Source organism: Medicago truncatula, chromosome 8 (assembly GCF_003473485.1).
Source record: "Medicago truncatula cultivar Jemalong A17 chromosome 8, MtrunA17r5.0-ANR, whole genome shotgun sequence".
Classification (NCBI taxonomy): Eukaryota; Viridiplantae; Streptophyta; class Magnoliopsida; order Fabales; family Fabaceae; genus Medicago; species Medicago truncatula.
Genome location: NC_053049.1, coordinates 9,016,747 through 9,034,678, shown reverse-complemented (window position 1 = coordinate 9,034,678; position 17,932 = coordinate 9,016,747). Strand labels below are relative to the sequence as shown.

At 32.6% G+C, this 17,932-nt stretch overlaps 2 protein-coding genes across 2 annotated transcripts; both read right to left on the bottom strand.

The window, feature by feature from the left end:
* Nucleotides 1–841: 841 nt before the first annotated feature.
* Nucleotides 842–4,720, bottom strand: LOC25500627 (protein IQ-DOMAIN 1). Its single transcript, XM_013589104.3, has 5 exons — nt 4,066–4,720; nt 3,635–3,928; nt 2,959–3,207; nt 2,606–2,743; nt 842–2,152 (listed from the first exon to the last, which is right to left on the bottom strand). The coding sequence occupies exons 1-5, from the start codon at nt 4,192–4,194 to the stop codon at nt 1,304–1,306; spliced, it is 1,659 nt and encodes a 552-aa protein (XP_013444558.1). The 5' UTR covers nt 4,195–4,720; the 3' UTR covers nt 842–1,303.
* Nucleotides 4,721–14,330: 9,610 nt separating this feature from the next.
* On the bottom strand, nt 14,331–17,446 carry LOC25500626 (RNA-binding protein 38). Its single transcript, XM_013589102.3, has 6 exons — nt 16,804–17,446; nt 16,421–16,553; nt 16,025–16,136; nt 15,874–15,910; nt 15,298–15,544; nt 14,331–14,868 (listed from the first exon to the last, which is right to left on the bottom strand). The coding sequence occupies exons 1-6, from the start codon at nt 17,011–17,013 to the stop codon at nt 14,759–14,761; spliced, it is 849 nt and encodes a 282-aa protein (XP_013444556.1). The 5' UTR covers nt 17,014–17,446; the 3' UTR covers nt 14,331–14,758.
* Between the last annotated feature and the right edge of the window lie 486 nt (nt 17,447–17,932).

Genomic DNA, 17,932 nt, shown 5'->3' with positions numbered 1-17,932 from the left:
GTCACTTCAATTACTCGTGTAGGGTTATAAAGGTCTAAGAAAATGACAAGACCAAGACTTTAAACATTAGTGCCTGGTAATTTTGAAGTATATCAATCTGTATAACTTTCTCTTGATAGAAACAGGTAAGTAATATATCCATTGGTATATGAACATTTTATTCCCTAAAATTCTAGTAGCTGATCCACTTATTTCTCAAATTTACAAAATGACAATTTAATATCTTCTATTGAACACATGGATCAATTCAACTCGGTTGAGATCTTCTCCATTTATACAATTTTAATGCCACAATTTTAAGATTTATATTTGTTTTGAAGCAATGCAACAAAAGACAATTTTAGCAAAATTAGAGTCGATCCTAAGATATTTTGTGCCCCGAGCAAATAAAAAAATTGTTTCCTTTTAATTATTTAAATGTATTTCTTTTCACATTTTTTGTTGTAAAAGAATCATTCATAATCAAGGTTCTCTAAATATATATTTTCAATAAATTAATTAAAGCGATATATATATATATATATATATATATATTATTAACTACTAAGTAAAAAAATAATTTTGATGCTCCTAAAAAATGGTATCCTGAGTTGTCACCCCTCCCGCCCATACCAAATCCACACCTAAGCGAAATATAGAACTTTCATTTAATTTAATATCTAATGTACTAAAGAGGTATTTTTATTGAACAATTAAATTTTAATTAACATTTTTTAATTTTAAAAAAAGAATTTGTTATTTCATAAATTGGAAAGAATATTGTTACAATTTCTTTTTTTTTTGAAGGAATATTGTTACAATTTCTAAGAACCCAACTGCTGATTTACTCCATATACATTGATTAAAACAAAAGCAAAGGTTAAAATATTACATTGCAAACAAAAGGCGACCATAATTGAGATTCCAAAATATTACATGTTATTGTGACAAGACAGTCCATTTAAGGACATACCTGTTGTGTAGGCAATTGTTTCAACACCCCAAGTGAGGTAGGCCAGAACATATGGCCAACATTTATCTTGGCATCCTAACAAACAAATGATAAAACCAAAACACAATACATGGTTCTCAGCTTCCTAACAACATAGTACTTGCTTCTCTCAACTCCTAACATCAGATTTTTAGGTTCACCCTATGTTAACTTCTTTTCTTTTTGGGTGAAAAGGGTTAATACTAAAATAAACATCACACAAAGCCTAAATAAAATAAGTGAATGGTGAAAAATAACCTAAAGTGTCATAGATGTAACCGAATCCTCTGCAGTCGCTGCAGAGCGGTTGAAACTGAGTGTAGTTGAATCGTCTCATCTCAACCATCGTCTAAGGTCACCGGTTGAAGAAGGCGAAACCTCGCCACCAAGACTCTCAGTACAACAAGAAGAGTAATTGGAATTTTGCTCCAATCCATAATGTGATGCTGCTACATTCACACTCTTGAAACTTGGACTCCTTAAACTATGTCCATAATTTCCATAACCAACTCCTCCTACATTATAAGGATCAGGAGCAGGGAAAGAAAGCCTTTTCTTTACTGATCCGGATCTATCCCTCTCTGGTGTCGATGGCCTTTGCCTTGGTGCACTCTGTGACCGAATTCGAGCCTTCGCAGACTCGGTTGCTTGCATGTAATTAGGCAATGTAGCTGAAGCAGTAGTAGAAGCAATACTATTAGTACTACCATTACTTGTTCCACCCCTGCTATTTTGGTACAAGTTCCCATTGTAATGGTAATTAGACCTCAAGCTTGGTGTTTGAGAGGTATGGTGGTAGCTTCTATCTTCTCGAACACAGCGAGGGCTTGACGATCGGACTTGAATAGGTCTTGACTTTGCTGGAGATGGAGTAGTGGTGGATTGGTTGTGAACGGAACCATTTTGGTGTGATCTATGGAGCGGTGAAGCAATGGAATGTCTTTGTGGTTGGTGATGTGGATTATATTGATAATTTGGATGTGATCTTCTGTAATTTGCTCCTAGATATGAATAAGGTTGAGATGTGTCGACTTCCACAGTCTTAATAGAGTCTCTTTGATCGGTTGAAGCCCTTCCCCTATTCTCCCACGGTTTTGTAGCCATCCATCTATCTAGCCATTTTGGTCTCTCTTCAAGTTCATCTTCATTTCCAATTGATGATGTCCTGCCATTTCTCCAAATCTGTGACTTTGTCAAAGCCAATTAGCTAAGAAAATTGCTCGTGTTTGGTTATGCGGTAAATTGATTTTGAATGAATTGATTGTGCAAAATTGGAAATAACTAAAAGTGAGTTGAATGTACATTGAATATTAAGTTCGATACCAAATATCAATTGTTGAGGCAAAAACTCCAAATTCTAGTTTCAAGTTAGAACCAATTCTCCTTGAGAAGATCCAAAAAATTCAAAATGAATTCTATAGCTCTAGATTCAATTTTACTCCTCCAAAAGTGGAAACATGCATACACTCGTGAGTAAATGTTCGGAATCACGATGAGTTCGACAAAATCTAGGTAGTATTGTAATGTTGCTCAAAATGTAGATTTTTCCGCAGTGATTTTGGAAAACTCACCGTCAATCCAAATATGCAGACTTAGAACAAGAAAATAAAGCGAAAAAGAGGGTGAAACTAAAACCTGTTGTGAAAATGCTTGGGACAAGGACTTTTCCCTCTTCATTGCTGCTTCTTTCCTCTGCTGCAACATGGCCTTAACTTCTTCAACTGTGTGCGGACGATCATCCCAATCATCTGCAATACTACTTCCTTCTCTTGACTGTCAAAACAACCACACAAAAGATTCAATTTCAAACACATAAGCCTATGAACAGAACATCAAAATAACTATAAAGTTCTATTCCTTTGCTTTTCTAACCAAAAAGTACTTTTGTTTCCAAACATTTTTGTTTCTAAAAGCATGGAAAAGAAAAGTACACAAAGTTTGATTATAGTTATGTTGGTCTAATCAAATCAAAGCAACATATAACTTACTAGTGATTTCCTATCTGAAATGTCTTGAAGATACCGCGAATCCCAAACACTAGCAGTATCACTGAAGGTTGATTTTCTACTTCCTTCATGTGAAGTAGACCTTATCCTTTGGTCAAGAACTCTTGCTTGTACTCTAACAAGAGCTTGCATGCACCTAAGTGTCATCTTTGCTTGCTTCCTAACATTGTGACCTCTCACTAAAGCTTGCAACTTCACTAACCCCTTAAGCGCACGGAGTGCTCTTCTTGCCTTCAAAGTTTACACACACACATCAAGAGAGAAAAAAAGGTACTTTTCAATTTCATATCACACACACTTTTTATCAAGGTTAGAAAATTTAATACATGGGTCATTTTGTTGATGAAAATTTCATATCAGTGAGTTTGACGAAATCACAGTGACACGGTCATTTTGTTGAAACTCCAAAGTGTAGTTTTTGTCAAATCACGGTTGAACATTGTGATTCTGCCAAACTCGCCACTGATCCAAATCATTGTGGCAATTGGCAGAATCACAGTGACTCGTCCTGATTTTGCAAGAAAGTGACACCATGATATTGTCAAACATAAAGTGATTCTAAACATGCAAGAGCTTCAACAAAATTACAGTCACACCGTGATTTCGTCAAACTCACATTAATTCCAAACATGCAATTAGATCTGTTATGTGAACTCACCAAATAACCTCTAAAAGAAGTTTGAATCACAACAGCTGCATAATGCTCCCTAGCATGATTTGAACTCTTAGTCAACCTTGCAACTTCCACAGCAGCTTGAGCAGTAGCTCTTGCTGCCTCAGCTGTAGCCATAGCCACAGCAAGAGCATGTTTCTCATCCTGATCTGTCCTTGAAGCCACACTTGTAGCAGTAACCACATCATGCTTCAATTTTGTTGGTGTACTTTGTTGAGTATTATTCACTGTTTCATGATTCACTGGTTTCCTAAAAATCCACCTTCTTTTTTCTCTCTTCTACAAAAATAAGAAATATTTTATTTACGTTGTTTTCATTCTTTCAATGCTTCATTTCCATGAATTACAAAGTAGAAACAAAAGGGTCACTAAAACTATAAACAAAAATGAAAAATTAACAGAATTTTTTTAAGTACCTTTTCTTCATCTTCTTCTTGATCACAATCTTCTCTTCTTCTACCACTTCTTTTTTCACTATCTTTTGTTGGAGATCTGAATGCTCTTTTCACAGCAGTTAACCATGAACTACTACCTTTCTTCCCCATGTAAAACTTAGCAACATTTACAACACAAAAAAATAATAAGTACTAGTAAAAAATGTTCTTAGAAAAAGCCTTGAAAATTTTGCAGTGTTGAAGACAGAAAGGTTTAACTTGGTTGGGTGGTAATGTCTTTAAAGAAGAGAAGGAGAAAAACAAGGAAAGCAAAAAGAAACACTTGTGGATCTTTGGTTCAATCTTTGTTATTTTTATCATAGTACACATTCAACAATGTTACAGGTAAATTGTCCTCATTTGTGCAAATAAATGAATCATTCTTGCAGTGAAATTAATATCTAAAAATGAATATATAATTATTCATTCACCTTACTGTTTGTTTCTTTGTGATAATTAATAAATTATTTTGACCAATGTACTACTATAAAATATTGAATTAAAATCATGGTTTAAGATTATGTTGAGTACTACAAGGTTTCAAAGTTTGTATACAAATTGATTTATGATTCAATATAATGGTAGTCAGAGACAGGCTGTGTTTGTGAGTGAGAGGAGGGGGTAGCATAGAATATTAAAATCCAAAATTTTATTATGTAAATGAATCTAATTGTGCAAAGCTTATGGATTTTTGTGGCATGAAAGTGGACAGCAGTGGGAGTGTCAGAAGGTATACCTTAGGCTTTTAATGTTATGAATAATGAATATGAATAATAATTGAATGTTGAATCAATGGATGCGTGTGATATTATTTACTATATAAGATAGTTTTGTTAATGTTTTTTTTGTGGAGGGAAGATAGTTTTGTTATTGGATATAAGACTATCTACAAATTTTTAGATGTATTTATTACTTTTTTTCTTCAAATACATTCCTTATTAATATGATCAATATACCTTAAAATATAGAGAAATGATATTTGTATAACCATTTTCTAACAACTTTTTGACAATTTTCTCTCTCATACTCACATTATGTTTTTATTCTCTCTTTTCCTTTTTCCCTCTCTATTATTTTTGACAAATCAAAAGAGAGAGAAATAAAGTTGTCATAAATGTTGTACAAAAGAGTTGTACAAATATCACTACTCTAAAATATAAAGTTAATTTGATAATATTAACATATGTTTGTGACAAATTTATTACTCCAACCACTTTCCTTAATACCTGTGATTGTTGTAAAATATTTTTATAGAAAGGGATGGAGAAAATATAAAATAAGAAGAAATGATAACTTATTTAAAGTTCAACTCATTTTTATATTAATATATTTAAACACAAATCATTTTACATATAATTCAATAAATATACCGTATATATATTTTTATCGTTGTAGAACCAAACATAAATTATATATAAAAATCGTATATCTAACATTTTAAGAAAAATTAAATTTTACTTTTTAATACAAAATTTACTTTTTAATATTTTTAACTCTTTTAATTTATGCTTTAAAAACACATATTAGCATAACCTTAAAATAAACTAAGAAATGGATGTGTGTGAGAGAACGATGCCCACGAGGCTGAAACTAGGGAAAGATGCAAAGCTACTTGAGGGTGGTCTAGAGAGAAACCAAAAGTGGCTTTTTTCATAATGGAATCACAAAAAGCAATTATTTCTTTTTTGGTACAAATGTCCTTCTTTGTTATTCTTAAATAAAGAATTTAAATACATTAACCATTAAACAATTTTATACATGAATAGAACCAAACATAGACATTCATCAACCAACTAGAGTTGGATTAAGCGGAAGCAAATTAGCCATCTACAATTATAAGTGGGAAAGATCAATTAAAGTTGTGTTAGAGTCTCATATTATCAAAAACTTATTAGTGGTTGGTTTGAGATCTTGGAGTTTGCTCCTCCAAAGGTTTTAAGTTTGATTCCCTCTAATGCCAATTTTGGTGGACTAAGTCCATACAAAGCTTACTCTGACTTTAAACGGAACCCCCGCATGTGGACAGTGGAATTGGTCCCTTGAATTAGTCGGTTCTTGGATCGGATACCGAATTTTCAAACAAAAAAGTCTCATATTATGAAAGTATTGAAGTGTAAGTTGAATGCAAAATGTGGTTGGCATTTTCATATTATGATCTAATATTTATAGTATTGAATAATGGTGTCTTATACAATGTTTGATGGACAAAAGATTACTTTTGTATGAGAAATGATATTTGTACAACCACTTTTTGACAACTTTCTCTCTCATCCTTACATTATACTCTTATTCTAACTCTTCGTTTTTCTCTCTCCATTATTTTTAACCAATAAAAAGAGAAGAAAAAAAAATGTCACAAAAATTGTATCAAATAGTTGTTCAAATATCACTACTCATTTCGTATTTTAGACAACTTTTACTTAAAACAAAATATTGTATTGTGGTGGACAATATTTTCAGTTTTTGTCTTATTCATTATCTCCCAATTTGTTATGTCACGGAAACGGTTTTACAAACAAACACAATACAACTAGAATTATCCAATCTTATCTCTTATTTTTTAGCATAACAAACGCATCCTCTCATGTAAACTAATTAACAACATCAGTTTCCTTGTTTAGTATTCTAACGTGTCTTCCGCAAAATTACTTCTCCTAAGATAACATGACAGCAAAACTTTGTTTAAAAGGTATTTTATGCCCTTGCATCCTTCATATTATATTGAATTAAACTCAATATTACTAACTAAATTGAAGATACATGTATTGTAACATCTCATCCAAAACTTTGTGTTATTATTTAATCAAATCAAAGTAAAATCAAGTTGAACAATTCTCTCATGGCATCACGTGCTGTGAGAAGGTCGAGACATATAAGGTGGGTGATGGACCATGGTGGACCTCTTATCATATAAACAAGCAAGATCATGTGGCCTTTGCATCTTTTCCAGCAGTAGCTGACGGCACATCAATCAACGCAGATGTTATTATTATTATTATTATTATTATTATTGTATAAATAGCAATGATATTGGAACAACTATTTGGAACAACTTTCATAACAACCTTCTTTTTCTCCCTTCTTATTGGTCAGAAACAATGGAGAGAAAAAAAGGATAAGAGAGAGTAATAATATAATGTGAATATAAGAGATAAATTTGTCTAAAAATTATCACAAAATGGTTGTATAATATAAATATCATTTTTCTTCTATAAATAAATATATTACTCAACTAATGGTGACCACTTCTACTACTTCAAGAGGTTCAACTACTCATGATGTACTCACCCAAAGACTGGTCAAACTGTCCTAGATTCTCTTGGGACTTCACTTATATTACTTGCTTTTATATGCGGGTTGCTTGTCCTTTTACCACATAGAAGTGGAGAGGAAGAATTAAAATTTTCCATTGATTTTCAAGTGTGCAATGGAGTCACATGTCAAGCACTTATTTAAGGTAGGACAAATTAGTTTCCAAAAGAAATGAAAGCATCCCAATAGGAAATACGAGATATGCTGTCCATTCAAATCATGTCCACGATAGAAAGATCAAAGTATTTTGGTCAATACTTTTCATAAGCTTCTTGCACGTCCTATTCAGATTTAAAAATCTGAAATATTTCAACGTGTTTTTGGAGGTTTTATGGAGTTTTTATGCAGTCCGAATTTTAAAATTCAAATTGTATAGGATGCGTGACAAACTTATAGGATAGAAAAAGAAACAGTCAAGTATTTTATCCTTAGAAGCCTCGAGTTTGGGGAATTTTGAACCGAATAAGTCGCTCGACCCAGATCAAACTTCAATGTTCAAGCATTAGACCCTTATAGGCCTCATGATTAAAGAGTTGTCGATTGGATGGGTCACTCAACCCACATCATGATTCAATATTCAAACACTTTATCTATACAAGTTTTCTGTTTGAGAGTCTTGGATTGGATCAGTGGCTCGGTACACAACATGATTCATTGTTAAGAACTTCACCCTTACAAGTCTTGTTTTTAGGAGACTATGGATTGAATAGATGGATCAGCCCAGACATCCAACAATGTAAAGGCTCCCATTAGAGAGTGAAGGAACACGTGACCCGAACCACGAGGTCACGCTACTTAGAGGACAAGTTCTTATCATACGTGGGCGAAACATAAGGAGTGAGTAAGCGTCCGAATATTTAGACCTTATGGCCAAGAGATACGTAAGGATCAAGCAGCCGCTTAAATTATAGGAGTTAGTTGTTTAACCTATGGGGATGAAACGTGTATATATATATATATATATATGCCATATCAAATGAGATGACTCTTTATTATGAGAGGGTTAAATCTCAACCCTTAGATCTAATCAAACAGTTATGGTTACATAGTCTTTTCCATGCTTATCTTTTTCTGCTTTCTCTCCCTCCATCGTATCCCATGGTGCTTCCTCCAATTCTTTGAAATTTCATCCCTCTTTCCATATGAATCACCCAACCATATATTTAGAGGCAATTGATTCACCATAGAATCCAACGAATCTACTTGTACGAATCTTCCAATTTATCTTTTATTCTGAAATATTTCATTTTATCCCAAATTAATTCATCATTAGAGTAACTATGGCGAAAATCAAAGCTTGTTGAGTTTCATAGTTAAAATATAAGTTGTTTAAAACAAATGAGAGAAAGTTAAATTTGAAAATAGCAAAATAGCCTTGCACAGAATAATGGAGAAGTTAAATTTGAAAGGGACAATGCACCAAAAAGAAGAAAAATTTGTTATTTGATCCACTGATTATTTCCACTTGATTAGAAAGACCTCAGCCTTCTAGGTTCTAGTTCCCGAGTTTTACTTACCAGATCTAGAATTGAACAGACAGGGGACTTTTGATTGATATAGATTGAGATACCACACAAACCATAATAATTTTGCAAGGTATTAGTTTTATGTTGATTAGCCCAGATTCTTGAGAGAAAGTACATGGAAGAGTCATGGAGCATGAGTTGTTATTGCGTTGACAGGGAGAAGAGAACGACGAAGGAGGAGTTAGGAAGATAGGAAGCACATGGAAAAAGAAATCATGTGCAGTTTCTAAAATCATACATTTTCCCATCTGCACCGTACACTTAAATCTAATGGTCAATATTTGATCCTCTCACCCTCTCATTTAAAAAGTCATCTCATTTAAAATGCCCTATATATATATTTACTCATTTTTACCCCCCATAAATACTAAACACATCCGGCTTATTACTTGGCACATTGCCAGCTAGATCGGGCTTAAAGTTCACTAGCAATTACAAAAAACATAGAGCCTTTTCTTTTGCAACATTTTCAAAGATAATAAATATATTTCTCTGACTTTGGTTGCAAGGAAGAGCTTGATATGGTGATTGAGATAACCTTGCAATTGAGTTGTAACCTTGCAATAAAACATTAACAAAAGTTTTCATCATTTTTTAATGGGAAACTTATATATATATATTGCCATTTGATAGCATATGTTGGAGATAGAACACTTGCTTGCCCTTGACCAAAATAAAAAGAACACTTGCTTGTTGTGTAATTTTGAACTTAGCTCAATTGATAAGGAAATTTCATAATATATGTATGAGTCAAGGTTCGAACTCCGGACATCTCACTTATTCATTTTAAAAAGGTAAACTTCTAACTACTTAACTATTTCACACAAAAAAAAAAAAAAACATTTGTTTTCTTTGAAAAAAAAAACTTGCTTTGAAAGATTTATCCATAGTTAATTTTCGATCGAACGTTTTTTGAAAAGATATAAAATTTGACCTTTCATCATTTTTGTTGGTGTAACCCTCTAGTGGAGAAAAGGACACTGATATTCTGAGTTCGTTTCACTCAATAACTTTCGTTAAGTAAATTCTGACCAATAATTATTTCGCCCGAAAATAATGTAGATTTTCATAAATAATTCATCTTTTTGTGGAGTTGAGATTTCGTTTGTATAAAGAAAACACTATTATTATGAAATGGGGAAAATACACTCACCTCCCCAAATCTTTGTGTATATGTTACTTACACCCCCTCTATTTTCTCAATAGACAATAACCTCCCCTGCCGTTAGAGTGATCCACCTTCTGTTAAAAAGATATAGAAACGTCGCCAACGGCTCCTCCTACCTCCTCACTGTGCCGCAACTCTCCTCTCTCCATCCCTCACTCAAGGTGTACCAACAGTCCTTCTCCCATCAGGTGAGAAGTGGAAGATGGAAGGTAAGATGAAGATGGAAGAAGTTGCAGAAATGTATGATATGTTTCGATTAAAACCGATTTTGGGTTTAGATTGACAAACTCCACTTTGATATAGTTGCTAGCTACTTTAGTTATTTATTCACTACTTCTGCTATTATTAAAATTTAAATGTTACAATCAATTTTTTTTCCGAAACACTTTGATTCCAAGTCTCTGTTTCACCTCACCATGGAAATAAAACTCACACACCATAAGGTATCTGTTTCACCGGTGTATCCACGTTTTTTATGGGGCTCATTCTTCAATTGAAATAATGAAAAAGAGAAGGATTTGAAAAGCTTTCAACAATAGCAGGAATATTCAATGGTTTTGTGGAGGAAGATTGCTATCACTCATCATCAATAGAAAAGTAATGGGGTTATTTTAAACGGAACAATAAACAGAGTTAGTTGTGAAGCGTGGTGTCCATCTATTTTAAAAGAATTTAGGGGAGGTTTGTGTCTATTTTTAAATTAGAGGGGAAGTCTTTGTCATTTAAAGAGACCTCAGGGGAGGTCAATGTAATTTTCCCTTATGAAATTGTAAAATACATATATAAATAGAGTAAGAAATGAAATGTAATCCACAATTCTTAGCTCAATTGATAAAAATGTCAACATTACTAGATTGATCCCATGATCAAGGTTTGATACCGAAACAATAGAATGTTCATTCCGTTCGGTTCAACTCATTCTATTTTGCCTAGCTCTATTCATTTCAATGTAGTAAATGAACTTTCAAATCACAACAGGAAGATACACATGTACTCCCTCCAGTCATATTTATAAGCAAAATTCAATTTTTTAGGTACTTTATATGATTAATGTATCTGACTTATAAATGTGCCTAGATATATTATTTATTGAATGTACTTAAAAAATTATTTTTTGCTAATAAATATGATCAGAGGGAGTATTTAGTTTCTGACCGTGCTTCAAATAAGCTCACTTAAGATGGAGAGAGCATGTGGAATCTTACGTAGGTGTGTCCATCGAATGTGAAAAAACAAGAGTTTTTTATTTTATTTTATGTAATTTAAATTACGTTTTCATTTGGTTATTGAAATATTATTTTCATAGAATGTTTATCTGAAGATTTACATGCTTCAAGATTTAACCCCTTGCTGTTACCAAAAAAAAAAAAAAAAAGGCTTAACCCTTTTTAATTTGATCAACACTGTGTTTTGTAAACAAAACTGATTGACTTCCAACAAAAAATTGATAATATGATTCATGAACATAAAAACATAGAGGACCGACAATGCATATTTATACGATCGATATATACAATTTAAAGCTTCTTAATATCGTGTTCTACCATATGTTGCAAATAACAAAACTCTAGTTTGTAATGTGTTTGAACAAGCTCTAGTTTGTAATGTTATTTTGTTGAAGTATAAAATTACAAAGAGAAGAAGGGGAAAAGACCAGGGAAGTCTTTTCTTTTTGTTAGAAAGAAAAGGGTGGTCTTAAAAAAAAGTCATGTTTTTAAGGTTCAATATTGAACAAGTTCGGACATAATAAAAGATCTAGCAAAAATTTATGTATCTTTCCAAACCTTTAAGAAAATAAGATCAAGATCCACAAGGGAAAGAAAGAATTTTGGTGAAGAAGAATGTAAAAAAATGTTTTGTTCAGTGTAAAACAGAGAATAGTTGATGGTGGTTCTCTGGTAGAAGAGGCTTCGATGCGGTGGATGGAGACGATCTTTCGATCTGGAGGAGAGTAAGCTTTCTACGGCGGAGAGAGAAAGGTACATCCAAGTAGGTTAGCTCTCCGACGCTCAAGTTAATAAAAGTGGATTTTGTGCTAAAAAGTGGTGAATGAATTGTGTTTTGGGTGTGACACAAGGCGGAGAGGTCGATAACCGTCTTCGTGATTTGCAGTGCAATATTCGAAAACCGTCAGTGAGGGCTTCAACGGTAGAGATTGCCTTAAAGAATGCTTATGTGCGGTAAGCCGCACAAAGCTTCTCGTACACGGTACACCTCCCCTTTGTATGCCTCATGGATCGTTGGGCTTTATGCTTGTTGGGCTATCTTTGTGGACGAAGGCCCAGTCCAAAACAAAAAGGATTGGACAACAATGAAGAAGGAAAGAAGAGTAAAGAAGCTTGCTTTTTTTGACATTCATTGTTTCCTAGAAACACATGGAAATGACTAAAAACTCAGCGGTAGTTAACTATCATCAGTTTTCTAGTTATAAGCATGCAATATTTAACTACCGCTGAAGTGTTTTTGGTTATTTCTACGTGTTATTAAGAACTTCTTGAAGTCAAAAAAGCAATTTTTAAGAGTAAAAAAGAAGATAGTTGGAGAATAAGAGAGAAAACGTAGATTGTTGTTTCCTAAACATGTAAAAGAAAACTTTTAGTAGAAATGAAATAGAGTCTGAGTGATGAGATGAGATGATAATGGGAGAAAGTGAATGAATTAAGTAGTATTTTATCTTGAGCTTTAATTTTGAGCCTAATCATAAGTGTGTGTGAGGAGGGATAATAATAGTAAAATGGGAAGTGGGGTTAGCATCAACTCGGTTCATCGGTTTCTTAGATCTCAAAATGAAAAACCGAGAACCAAACCAAACAAGATCGGTTTAGATTGGTTCGGTTTTGAACCTATCAAGGCAAGGTCGGATACATTTTCGGTTTGGACTTTCGATTTCATCGGTTTTATCCGAACCGCTTATACCCCTACCTATTTTACAATCTTTGGGTTTTTTTAGTCCCCTATCAATGTTGGTGATTTGTCACTCTCATTAATGATGTGGCATGTATGTGTTAACTTATTAATTTTTCATGTCATTAATTGAAATAATTAATTGTATACATAATAAAACTAATTGTATAATTATTAAAAAATGAATTAAATTATAAAAAAGAGAATTAGATTGGGGAACCATGAACCCTAATTTCTAAAATTCCGAATAGCTCTTGGGCAAAGTAGTGATCCGTCCTGTTGGGGAAAACGACATCAAGACCCCTTGAGTTAAATTTAAATTTGATTCCTTTTATACCCCCATGATGATTCTTTTTACCCACGGTAAAAAGATTTTGGGAGTAAAAGGAAGCAAACCTAATTTTACCTCAAGGGATGATGTCCTTTTCCCCAACCTAACGGACCACTACTTTCCCCAAAAGCCATCGGTATTTACCTAAAGGGGTATAAAGACCCTAGAGACTAGAGAAACAAAGAAGAAGAAGAGAAAAAGGGGGAGAGAGTGGGAGGAGAAAATGTGAGGAAAAGAGGAAGTATGTGAGGGTTTTTATAGGTGGTATAAGGTAGATAGCACTTAATGAGGTCCAAAAACATGTGAAAAACTTAAGAAAAACATGTAAAAACCAATCAAAACCATTGACTACCATCCAAGAAACGTTTGTGCTGTAGTTTTTACCACCGGCCAACTTGCGCAAGTTAACTCGCGCAGAGGTTCAGTGGTGTGTGACTTAAGTCACGCAAAGGTTGTGAGGTGCGTGAGTTAAGGCACGCTGCGTGGCTTAACTCACGCACGATTATATTTAAAAAACATTCAGGACGCGAGCGAAATGTGCTGGATGAAAAGCAAAATTCAAAGAAATGCTAGACAGAAGCATCAATGACAATGAGGCCCATTATCATAAATAAGAGTAATTTCAACAACATCACATTATATCCAAACAAATAGTTTCACCTACCAAATCAAATTGGTCAACAAAATCATTCCAATCACCTTATCCACTTATTAATACTACTTAGCTTAAAAAAGTAATCAAAAGGTACTAACAGTCATTGACATCACACATGATATTTCCCTTGGATTCCAAATACGTTTGAAGTTGTACACATAGTAAAAGATAATCAATTGATTCAAAAAGAATTAACTTTATCTATTACTCCTATTCAAAATTTAAAAATAATGTAAAGTGATAGGGAAAGGTGAATTGTAAAAACCATCATTACATGTGTGAAAAAAGAAACAAACAAATAGACCTTAATATTTTCTTTTCAATTAATCCTATCTTTAGAAGAAGAAAAAATAATATTAAAATCATGAATGACATGAAAAATAAAATACATATAAACCTATTGAGCTACCGAAGCTCAACTTTTACTTTCTAATTGACCAACCAATAAAGGGTTCAAAGATATAAAATCAATCTTTTTAACCCTATGTACTAAAATATAAACAAAGGACCATTATGTCATTGGATGCTTCCAACACCCAAGACATAATCAATAGTTGAATTACTCTAGAAGGTAGAATCCAAAGTTTAAATAATTAGATTCTACCCTATGCTGAATACATGAATGAATATGATCTTCCCTACATCTATTTTAAAAAAAAAAAAAACCTATTTTCCTAAAATAAAAACCCTTATGATGATCATGATGATGATGGTGATTTTTTTTTTTCATGATGAATTGAGAATGTTGGTTAGCCTTGTAATTTGTAAGACAACCATGATCAAGATGTAGAATGTTGTTGTTCAGTATCTGTTCCAGAGGCTTGTGAAGTACCAACCCTTGTTACTGCCACAGGTGCTGCTATTGTAGTAGTGGTTGCAGTTACTGTTGCTGAAAATTGTTACAATTTAGTCTTCAATACAAATTTAAAATAATTAAATCACTACTTTAATCTCTCAAGTTATAGAGTTCACATAAATTGATATTTTATATTAATGAAATTTCAAAACAATCTTTAAAATTGAAAATTCTTGATCACATTAGTCCTTTCAGGTCGGTCCATTTAGTTTTCACGTATTTTTTTTCTAGACGGGACTAATATGATTGATGAATTCATTTTAGGAATCGTTTTTGAAATACTATTCTTTCGCTTTTTACTGAATGAATCATTTTGAAATTTTGTGATCAAACTTTCTATACCTAGTTTTTGATACTAAATTAATTAGTGATTCTAACTCCAATTTGAAATAGAATTGCTCAACAATGAAGAGACATTATAAAAAATTTAAAACTAATATGATCATGTATTAGACTTATTACCAGCACTAATGGTTGGGATTGTAACTGAAGAAGGAATTGTCAATATTCCTTGTGACCCATAATGCTGAGGCAAAACTGGAATTTGTGTCATTTGTGGGTATTGAACTCCAAAACCATGACCATGGATATTTTGTGCATATTGACCATAGTAAGGGTACATATTTTGGACCAAACCCATTGCCCCAGAAGCTCCAACAGCTGGGTAGTAAGGTGAATATTGTTGAACTCCATAGACATTGTAATAGTTCTGCAATAGTTTACACAAAAGAGTATACAACAATAAATAATAATGCATCAAAATATATACTTTATGTACTTACTTCTAGTACTAATTGTATGTTTGGAATCACTACGAAATGACCACGCCGCAGTGATTTAGCCGATTCTTTAAAATGTAGTTTTTATCGAATTAATCACATACATGTTTGGATTGGCAGTCAAATTTACATAATTACGATGAATCAACGTGATTTTGACAAATATACATTTAGAGGTGTCTACAATTACAATGTCATTGTGATTCTGCCGATTTCACTATTAATCCAAACATGTGGAATTTATTACATCAACACTTACCGCAGGATACAATGTGTCTTGTGAATATCCAGAATATCTGTCAGATAAATATCATAGAATTGACATCAAAGAAAAGGACAGACAAAGAATATACAAATGTTCATAAAAAATAACTAGCTAAACATTAAAAATTTCATAACATAAAAGTTACCCATATGCTGAATAAGGAAATGTGTACTGTCTAGTGGGTTGATGGAAAACTGTGGATGAAGAACCATGATAAGGAACTGATGGTACCACTCCATGTGGAGGCCTAAACCTTCCTGCAACATTTCAATTTTTCTTTTAAAATCTTATAAAACATATAATAATTTTTTTTTCAACAAATAAATAATAATCATAAAAGGTGGTAGTTTCTTTAATAAAAAAAAAAAAGGTGGTAGCTTTTAGCCTAGGATGAATCAAATAAATATTGCTGCTAATAAATTAAGAACACAATATACATTTTTTTTAAATAAGAAAATGGAAATTTTACTATAAATTTGATCATAGTAAAACAAGTAAAAAAAAAGAAAGAAATAAAAGAGAATGGTAGAAAGATTAAAACCATGGTGAAGAGTTAGTGATCGATTCTTGTTAGCACCAAGAGAAGCAATATTGCAATTTGCTCTTCTTCCATCAATAACTGGAGATGGATTTTGACATGCTCTTATAGCTGCTTCTGGATCCTTAAATGTCACCTATAAAAACAAAAAAAATTTGCAAAATCATCCTCTAAGATCATATAATTAGTATATAACCACAAATGGAATATGTAAACATTTGTTGTCAAAAACCTGACTTAAATCCTAAAATTCAGGATTTTGCTCTTCTCTTTCGACCGGAAGCAAAATCCTGATTTTGACAAGCTTGTATATAAGTAAATATAAACTATGCACAAATGTGAGAAGCATAGTAAAATAAATATAAGGAAAAGAAAAATGGACTTACAAAACCATAACCTTTAGATCTTCCAGTATACTTATCAGTGATAACAACAGCTTCTAAGATCTCTCCAAATTGTTCAAAATACATTCTCATTGTTTCCCTTTGAGTTTCCCAAGCTAACCCTCCAACAAATAATTTGGTAAATGTTGTGTCATTATATTGGTCTTGATTATTGTTACCACTCACCATATGAGGTTGTCTTTGTTGAGACATTGAGAAAAAAACACACAACAAAAAAGAAAAACAAACAAACACAAAAACCAAAGACAATATGAGAGAATGAAGAGTGAAAAAGAAAAGGGTTAATAAAGAGTAAAAAATATTTCTATTGTACTATCTTCTAAAAACACATCAATGATGAAAACACTCGTGCATTCATGATTTTGTTTTGTGCTATAATTGCTACTTTTGTACATTCAAAACAACAACCTCATCCTAAGATTCCACAACATTGGTACCCTTAACAGAAAGGAAATCATTACTGTCAAAGCAATGAAAGGAAAAAGAGAAGACCCTCTTGATGAAAATATTTATGTACTACTACAAAAGAACATTGCTTGGTTGATGGGGGTGTTAAGAGTAAAAAGGAGTGTGTAATATTAAAATAATAGACAAAAAGCTGCTTGTGGGGTACCCCACACAACAAATTGTAGATGCTGTATCCAATGAAGTGTCAAAGACCACAAGACCAACCCCTTTCTTGTTGTAATCCACTTTCTCTATTTCTATATTATCATACTCCTTCTTTCCCTTTCAAATATAAACAAAAAAAAAAAACTGATTTTTTGGATTATTAATGTATTTTGTATTTGATTTATATTATAAATCGGATGCATCAATTATTTAACGAATAAAAAAAATTGTTTACGTTTAGATTAGATACATTATCACTATTGTTATAAATCAGATTCATTATGTTGCATAGGTACGAGTACGATACACGGTACGAGAATACGTCAATTTAAAAAAAAGTAAGGTATGGGTACGTCAATAAAATCATAAATTTTGTTTTAGAAAATAACATGAAAGAGTTAAATTCTTCAATTCCCAACAAAAAAATTACTCCCTCCGTCCCTAATTATAAGACCATTTTGAGAATTTTTTTTGTCTTTTTTTATAAGACCCCTTTGCT